At 36.1% G+C, this 9,596-nt stretch overlaps 1 protein-coding gene across 1 annotated transcript in view; it reads right to left on the bottom strand.

Annotated features, from left to right (window-relative positions):
• Window positions 1-2,363: 2,363 nt before the first annotated feature.
• LOC129565608 (chondroadherin-like) overlaps window positions 2,364-9,596 on the bottom strand; it is a 47,090-nt gene continuing 39,857 nt past the window's right edge. Inside the window, exons 2-3 of the mRNA XM_055440628.1 lie at window positions 8,889-9,097; window positions 2,364-8,653 (exon numbers count right to left, since the gene is read on the bottom strand). Coding sequence (XP_055296603.1) covers window positions 7,388-8,653; window positions 8,889-9,005 — 1,383 coding nt within the window. The 5' untranslated portion in view covers window positions 9,006-9,097 and the 3' untranslated portion in view covers window positions 2,364-7,387. The remainder of the gene's footprint in view (window positions 8,654-8,888; window positions 9,098-9,596) is intronic.

Below are 9,596 nucleotides of genomic sequence, written 5' to 3'. Positions count from 1 at the left end.
GAAATACATTTTTTCGAAGTGTTCAACAGAAAATCACTTGATACTAAATTTAATCACTTAATAATAAAACAGAAAATACAACGTTTTTGATTGGAATTAAAGCAGATTTAGTATCGTCGCATTCATTTAATTAGATTAAGCCTATAAGAAAATCGCCCAATTTAGAATAATAATAACAAATCAAATTTCTCTCATGTCTCGTTGAATGGTAACACATTTAAACGCGGTCACTTCACTCTTAATTGATTTTCGATTGTTCCACAAAATATACTGAAAATGTTATTTCTTCAAATGGTTCATATGGTTCATAATGGTTTTTGTTTGGCTCTGGTAGAGATATACATTTCGTGTGTTTCGTTTGGTATCATATTACATACGTACTGTATAAAGTTTGTTTTGTTTATTTCTTGGTTTTTGGTTTGATATAAAATCGCATCTCAAAATGTTATATTAAATTGTATCATTGCGTTCGCATTACAATCCAACAGATATGCTCTCTATAATTGTTTGGTTTTTTTGTTGTTTTAGTTTTCCTCCTTCCCAACATTCTAACACAGAAACGGTTTATAATTACAGTTTACATCAATGATAAATATCTCTCGGATGAATTGAATTAGTTCATTTGTTATACTATAGCATGTAATTGAGATTATTGCCTTGTTCTAGGACATTCAGATATGACAAAGTATCGATTATTTGGTTTGCATTTTTATTTCTTTTCACACATTTATTTTGCTATTGTTATGTTGGCCTATATCTCAATCGTCACTTTTTTTTGGGAACATTTACTAATTATATAGGAATTCACGTTCAATTTGCAATGATTGACATTGAATTGGCGGAATTTTTTTTTCGAAATTGTTATCTCTTGAACTCCGGCTGCATAAATTGACTATAAATATATCAAACAGAAATAGATGAATCAAATGAAATTTTCGTTTTGTATGGATACAATGTCGAATTTGGCGGCTAATTTAATCTATAGCCGATGCCAATCAACTATAAATCATTTATACTAAACTTTGTACTGTCAATCAAATTAAGCCATTTGCAACCCAAAACATTCAACCAATTTTATTTGTCGAAAGAAAATTATACTGAATTTGTATTCTGCATTCAATCTGCTAAATATAAACTCGGGCTTTAATTGACTCCTTGAAATGAATTAATCCATTTTCGAGTTTTTCCAAATGCTGATTGTTTGGCGTTGAGCTTTTTTTTCTGTGTTTGTAATTATTTCCATATTGCATGTGTCACTGCATTTCAACGGAATTTTACTATTTTAGCACTGCCAAACACTGTGCAGTGATGCTTCAATTGATTTGTTCCAAATAGATTTGGTTGGTTTCTACAATCATTCGATCGGTTGATTTTTTCGATTATTTCTATCGCCCACAATTTGATAATCAGATTCTCTGAAGATATTTTCATTACATCAATATATAAATTTTCGGGTTTTGCGTTTTGCTTTTCCTTCCATTTTTCCTTAACCATTATCCTAATAATATTGATTTAATTTATTTTTACATACATAATTCGATCTATAGAATTTCTAAATATAAATTATGATTGAACTAGAACAGAATAAAATGTACAGATACAGGCTATTAGTTTCGTTTGCCGTTGATTTATGTTTGAACACGTGAATAATTTTGGTGTTTTTTTTTAAATAAAAATTCAAACAAAATCTCATTCGCTCAATATAATATGGTTTTATGTATGGAAATTGAATATTTTTTCTTTGTTGTTTACTTATCGCAAATCTTAGTAATAAAATATGAAAGTTTTGATCTATTGAGCAATGTTTGTCATTTCATTATATCGTTATATGTTCCTTTTCGGTTCGCTTCGTATTTACAAGTATTGAATTGTGACATTTTCAATTCAATTTTGTCTAGATTGTATGTCTAGCTAAGACAAAAACTAAGCGAACACTTACCATTAAACGTAAATAAAACTACAGTTCGATTGATCGGTGATTTGCGCTCAGTTCGGATGCTTAGTGTTGTTTGGTTCGAAACATTGTTATGAAAAAATTGGTGCGCATCAATACTCCATTCATATTCCAGTTGTACTCGTGTGTTACGCTTCATTGCTTTTTCGCCAACACATTATTTACACAAAAAACTAGTTGATTCAATTAGCAAGGGAAATTTGGTTGAATTAAAAATGAGCCGCTTATTCGATAAATTAGCGTTAACAATTTGATGACGAAAATTTACATTGTTATGCTTAATGACTGAAAATCATTGTTGTCATTTTCGGCGAGTGAGAGAGAAAAAAAAAACAGTAAATCCAGCAGGGGGATGCCAGTTTATACTTCCGGCCATGTATACACTCAACATTTGGTCGTTGGAGGGGATTGGAGTTGGGAATTGAAATGCATATGATCTTCGTCCGGTCATTTTGCGGATGATTTTTGTAATTTTATTCAAATTAGCAGAGAGAACATGCACTAAAACAATGTGCACATTATTAGCAAAACAAGCGATAAAAAGTCAATTAATGAACTGGAATCCATTGACAATAATTTAATTTATATGGAACGAAAAAGCTGGCTGACTTTTTTTCTGCTAGTACTGAATGAATGCACCGTTGGACGCGCGCGCGCGCCATTAGCAATTCACTTTTATAGTATTTATTCGAATTTATGCACATAATTAAAAGTCAGACTCGACACAAAGCCCAACCGAAATGCAATCCATTACAATGGGCAGGTAATTAATTAATTGAATAAACGCATTGCATTTGCTATCCCTTTGCAACTTTGGCTACCTGTATTTTATAGTTAGATGAAGCACTTTTTTTCAGAGTTGAAATCAGCTTTTCAAAATGGAAACTGATAAATCGCCTTAGGTTTTAATGCATTGATGTTAATAGAGTGCGTGGCAAATTTCACGTTTTCATCAGATATTTTCTAGAGAAAAAAAAACATTATACAATAATGATTGAGACTTTTTGTGCTACGAAATCGTATTCAGGTTTTATTTTTGGGTCAAGCGCATCCTGCGGTGAGGAAAAACTGTTTGATACTTCGAAAATATGTTCCGTCTGCGAAGAGAAGGAGTCGCTAAACAAAAGTATCATCAATTTTTTTTGGTGTATCGAAAAAAGTATATTAAAATTTATTCTATTTAGTTAATAGTCGGATGATGCATTGGAAACGGAGGGTGAAACAAATGCACAGTCCAAAATAAAGTATTGAACATAATCGCATTAAATATGCTAATCAGGGGAGCAGACAGAGAGAGAGTGGGACATTGTTTGCAAAATATTATTGAAAGAGAGAAAGAGTTTTTCAATACATTATTGCACAGAGACAGAATGAACATGGAAAATAAAGTGCTTGGCTAGATTTGGTAAGATAGAGAGTAAGAGAGTGAGTGAGAACCATCTTTTCTGCATTTATGGTCATTGGCAATGCTTTTAATGTATTTTCGAATGGAAAAGTTGGCGCTTTTATTTGAATAATTAACGACCCATGGCGTCATTCGAAAACTTCGATAAAGCCACTGATGCTGTTGCAGCCTGCTGCCTGCTTTTATTTTTCTTCTCCCCTTGTTCTTCTGTTGAATGGCAAATGCAAAATGGGTTTCGGCATACAGAATCCAGCGGACATGCAGAGAGCCAGCGATAAGGATATAAGGATACTCTATTTGCTAATTACAAAAACAATTTGCAGCATTGATAATTTTAATGACAAAGTATATTGCACAGCACTCGATTGCTGAAAGCCGGATCGCACTATTGAACGCTGTCAACAGACTGGTTATTTGTGTGTGTGTTCTTTTTTTACGATGTTCGCTTATCTCCACCACTTTACCATCATATAATACGCTTGTTTTGGAAAAAAAGTAATCGTTATGTAATGGATGAAACAGAAAATAGTGGCTATTGTGGAGCATTAATTGCTTGGCACACCATAATTCACGAATGGAAAATGTAAATATGAATGGCAACGGCGAAGCGGAAATTCTGTCAAAGGCATAATGCTGCACGAAGTAACATATCAAGGAATTTGAAATGCGTGTGATTAATAATCATCACTGATTATTTGATGACCGTATCTAAAGTGCTATTGGCATGATATCTTGTGACAGCTGCCAAAATAGAATGACATCATGTGTGTGTCGAGGATATTTTTATTCTCTCTGGTAGTTTTGTCCAAAAATAGAACCCACAACATTTTCGATAACGACGATGAGTCCGATATTTATGGAAAGTTCATTGTGTTTTTTTGCTATTTTTAAGTCGTCTTTCCCAAATAAAAATCTCAGCCTCTTTTATCATATTTAACGCAGCCAGTTGACGTCAGCAAATAAAATATGGTTTCCATTAAATGGAATTGCAATTTATTTAGGGTTTTTCGCAAATCGCTTCTAGCCGCCACACACTGTGTGTGACTGCATATACTCATAGCATGTGTGAAAATGCACTGTCTCGCTGGTGGTGGTGGGTTTTTTTCCCTCTCGCTTATCCACCATTCTGTCGTGCGCTGCGTGCATCTATTTCAATAAAATGTCGTGAAATAAAATTGCATTTGGCGACACACACATACACTCACACAAATGGACACAAAGCATACACGAGATCGTGCAAGTAAGCGAACGCAAATGAAATAAAACTGGATCGATTCGATCGAGGAAGCCCAAAAAAAAATGTCGAGCGAATATAAAGTCCATATGAAAATGATATTTATTATCTATTACTTTCGAAAGGATTCCATATGGGATGTCCAAACGATATGTTGGCCAGGCCGCTTTTTTTCTTTTCGTTTTTTCCCCTTCTATTCGTATTTTTTGCACTCTCACCCTATTCGATTTTTACATTTGTCCAAATAATCCATGGAAGTGCATTTGAATGCCATACTATTTGTTTTACGGTAACAAATGGCACACACACATATACACATTATATACAGCGAGACATGAATGGGAGAGAAAAATAAATCCATTTACAATGCGGCTGTTATCCGTTGTGCAATTTTATGGTATGGCTCAGGCTGAATATTGATAATATAAAGCCTGCCAACAGCAGGAAGCAGCACAAGAACACGAGAAAAAAATCGGAAAGAAAAAAGATTACATGACAATGAATATTCACGAATTCAAAAAATGGATCAATATGAAAACGAACCATCGAAATATACACACGCACAGTCGCACACACACACATACACAGAGAGAGAGAGAGAGAGACAATGAACGACATGAAAAGGAGTCACTAAAAATATTTCGCATATTTTGCACCACAATGCACAGAAATAGAAAAAAATGAAGTGATTTTTTGTACTGTCTATAAATTGTGATGGAAAAAATAACAATTGCAATATGACATGAGTGAATGTGTGTGTGTTGCTTAAATCCCAATTTAGCGGCCACATATTCGATGAACTCTTTCCCCTGTGCTATTGTAAATTTCGTCCTCAGCCATATTATCGAATCGAAGCAGCTCACTCAATCCTATTTTGTCCGTGCTGGTGCAAGAGAATGAAGCGTGGCACAAAAATCCAATACGGAATAAAAGAAGAAAATGTGTGTATGTATCAAGGAGCGACCTTGTTATTGGATGTTTTATTTGCGATGTGTGCGTGTGTGTATCGGCATATCCTCCTTCTTCCTTCATACGGTTGCCGGTTTCCAAATGCATAAATTTCTCATTTTTTTATCCCCTTATTTATATTTTTCTCAACCCAATATTATGCCACCATGGATAAGAGAGATGGCAAACGGAAAATAAGATTTAAGCCATTTTCAGAAAATCGAATTCCAACGTATTGGCTCATGGATATGCATATGCGAGTGAATGAATTGGCGACGAAACGCACTGCGAATATGCAAAACCGATTTCGGTTTTGTCCTACAACGTATTTTGCATTTTGCCAAATGGAACGACCGAATCGATATGGTACTTTGTACACTGCAAGAGTGTATAAATACGCTTTGTTACATACTCGAGTTTTTTTTTCTCTTCCATCGTTATACGATGCCAGTGTGTGAATTACAATGGGTTTTTTTTCTCTCCAACGTCAATTCGTCGATTATCCATTTTGCGCACTGAATTAGTTATTTTGAAATTCTATTGACTTGGCCCATTGCAAACACTGCATTCTTCCTCGAAATGAATACAGAAGAGCGTGCTTTTGTTTCAGTTGTTAGAACAATGCAAAAGAGTTTGACCTTTTTCTACACGATTGCTCCGATACAAATACACACACACACGCACACACACATTGTACAAAAGCAAATATGTGTCTTTGTTGGGCCGGCGTATTCATTCACACGATGGGAAAGGCTATTTCCAAAAATAATACAAAACCTCACGCATCGAAGCCGAGATTTATTTATTTTTGTACATTTTCTATTTGGATGCGGATATTTTCGAACGTGTTAGGAATTCAAACACATTGTTCAAATAGTGACAGTTACTCATTACGAGGGCGGCCGAGCAGCCGAGCAGCCGAGCAGCCGTGTAGTGGCAACGAATGACTTTCATCGACCGGCGAAAAGGTTGAGAATGCTCAACTGTTGGATCGTGCAAATGGTTATGCTTTTGTCATATCGATCAAATTGATTGACAACATTTTACCGGAAAAATATCCAGGGACGCGCGGCACACTGATTTCGTATTCCATGTTTGTTTTCAATCATTTGCATGAAATCACCGAGCAATGCCAATTGCAAATAATCAAAATAGTCAAACCGCTGCGAATCGCGCGTACACATCGAATTTACTCTTGTAACCAAATGTAAAAATAAAATTATCCCTCTGCATTTGGAATACTGTACACATACACATTTTGGCGGAACTAATTAACCATACATTCAATAATGCGTTAACACAATCGATTTCGTGTTTTGCATATCCGTTTCGATGCCCCCGGCACAACGAAAACATTAGATTGAAGCGAATATATGTGTGAACGGAGCGTCGTTCGATGCTAAATAGTTTTCTGTACAACGACAATTCGTTTCGAAATGAAAATGTTCAGTGTTTGAAAACATAGAAATTGGCATGTTGATTAATTTTTTTTGGGGGGAACATTGCGTGTCTTTGGTCCGTGACAATATCTCGTGCAGTGTACGCCGTTGGTAGCGGCCTGATGTGATGCTTCGTCGATTTTAAATGCGTTTAATTTGATGAAAAATGGAATGTCACTGTCGATATGGTTGGATGTTGAACGATGTCGTACGAAAAATCAGATGCTAATGGCAACTGACATTTTGCTTTCTCTGTTCTTCTCTATTGTTCTGAATTGAACTTTTCTCTCACGCAGCGGATGCCGAAAATTGAAATGGAAGTGTTGAAAATTCCCTTGACATATTTTCATTTGTGTGTCTCGCAAATATCACTAGGATTTTCGATTCGTATACATATTTCGATAAGCTCACCTGCATGCCACACTCTTTGTAAATGGCATATCGCTTTGTCTACATACAATTTTTCTAATGTCATCGTGTTGCTCGTGATGTATTTCAGTCTGATTATTTGCGCTGTCGCATTGTCTGACATATTTATTGGGACTATCGTCGTCATCGTCGTCGTTGTCGTCGTATCGTTGCAGCCCGTTTATCAGCATCAACAGCAGTACGGCCGTTGCACATACATAAATTCTATGATAATGTTGTTCGTTGGTCGAATGCAAAGAAATTGCATTGGATTCGAGATTCTCACGAGTCACCTGCTCCTGACACCGGCTAATGGCATACAGATCCAATTCGCTCATCGCTTTACCGTTGACATCCAACGGTGAGATGCAATAATTTCGTGATAGAAAATCACCCCGATTGTACGAACCGTTCGCTAACGGTGACTCGATCAACGAATGAACGTGACATCCACATGGAAAATGGTTGTTTATCACCGATATATTTCGTATGCCTTCTAAAATGAGAGCACCCGAATCGGGCGTCTCTAACAAATGATTACCGTGAAAAATTAAATGCTTTATGTGATGCGATGACGTTAAATTTAGCTCTTCAATCGCATCGATTTTATTATTGAGCAATTTTAGTGTGCCCACATATGACAATCCATCGAATGAATTGGCACAAATCACCCCTAAATCAGACTCTTGCAACGATAAAACCGCCACATTGGTTAATCCACGGAATGTAAACGGTGACAATTCCGTTAAATCCATAAAGGCTAGTTTGAGCAGACCAACGGTGTCCATGCCATAGAATGCATCTGGTTCGATAAGGCGAATACCGGATGGCAGTATCAAATGTTCCACTGTTGTTAAACCGGAAAAGGCTGACGTTTCGATTTTCACCATCGGATTATACGATAATAAGATCAGTTTAACATTGGATGTGCCCGCAAATGCATTCGTTTCGACACGCAAGATTTTGTTGTGGCTCAACAGAATGGTCGTTATATTTTGTAGGCCGGCAAACGCGAACTGGGCCACCGTTGCCAACGGTGTGTGTTGTATGGAGATTTCCCGAATTTTTGGTAGGCCACGAAATGCAAATGGTTTAATTGTTGTGATATTGTTGCCGTCGAGTGACAATTTCCTCAGGCTACGCAAACCGGCGAACGCATCGCTTTTGATTATTGGGAAATTATTTTTGGTCAATGATAAATTTTCAACGCTCAGCGGCAATCGTTTTGTTGGTATCTCCCGTAGTCCGCCCGTATTACACAAAACCTGCGGATGGAATAGGTAAAATAAACGAAATGTGTCTCATTCAAAAAATCTCTCCAAATCAAATTCACAGTTTTCTATATTTGAAAATTTAAAAAGAAAAAAACAAATCAAGAGCCGGACCGATGAATGTACGCCTGATGAATTCGCATTTAGACCATTTCAACAGGCTTTCCAATGAATCCAGTAAAAAAAATAAACTCAAAATTATAATACATTTATGATGGATATTACTCACTTGTGTCTGCGACAAGCAGATGCATTCATTTAGACAGGCCTGAGCGGTATTCATGTGATTTTGAAACTCCCCGAGGGCTTCAATAAAGAAAAATATCCAAAATTTAATGAAGCGCATCGCATAGAATTTTGTTGTTGCTGGAGCTGCTGCTAATCAGATTAGTCGTATTTTGCTTCACCGTCGTCAATCTCGTGTCCGACATTAGAACCCTGCGAAAAGTGAAATAAATGAAGTCAAATTGTTCCGAAGTCATTCATGACTAAACATATATATATATACGAGACATACTAGACTTGCACTCATTACTGTACCAACAATTTTTCTCTTTAAATTAGTAATGATGCTCTCTCTTTCTCTCTCTCTCTCTCTCTCTCTCTCTCTCTCTCTCTCTCTGTCTCTGTGTGACGTTCTAATTTCACATTTGCTTTAGCGAGAAAATTTTCGCAGAGAGCTAAATGTCCACATTTGATTGAACTGAATGAAAATTGCACTTATTAAAACCATTTTTACTGAAAAATTTTCACTAGCTTAGTGTGGCATTGCCTTCAGGCGAATATGCAGTAAATGTTAGATGAGAAGAGAGAAAAGAAGAGTGAAAATAAAATGCGAGAGATATTAATGAGAAGCGAACTGTTAACGCTACAATGCATCCGGCTTACACACTCAATGGACTTTTTGAATTACTTGTTTTTCGAGCGATGAGTTTAT

Source organism: Sitodiplosis mosellana, unplaced genomic scaffold (genome assembly GCF_009176505.1).
Source record: "Sitodiplosis mosellana isolate CC-2019 unplaced genomic scaffold, AAFC_SMos_1.0 Smas_scaffold_3, whole genome shotgun sequence".
Lineage (NCBI taxonomy): Eukaryota > Metazoa > Arthropoda > Insecta > Diptera > Cecidomyiidae > Sitodiplosis > Sitodiplosis mosellana.
This window is presented reverse-complemented; position numbering and strand designations above follow the sequence as displayed.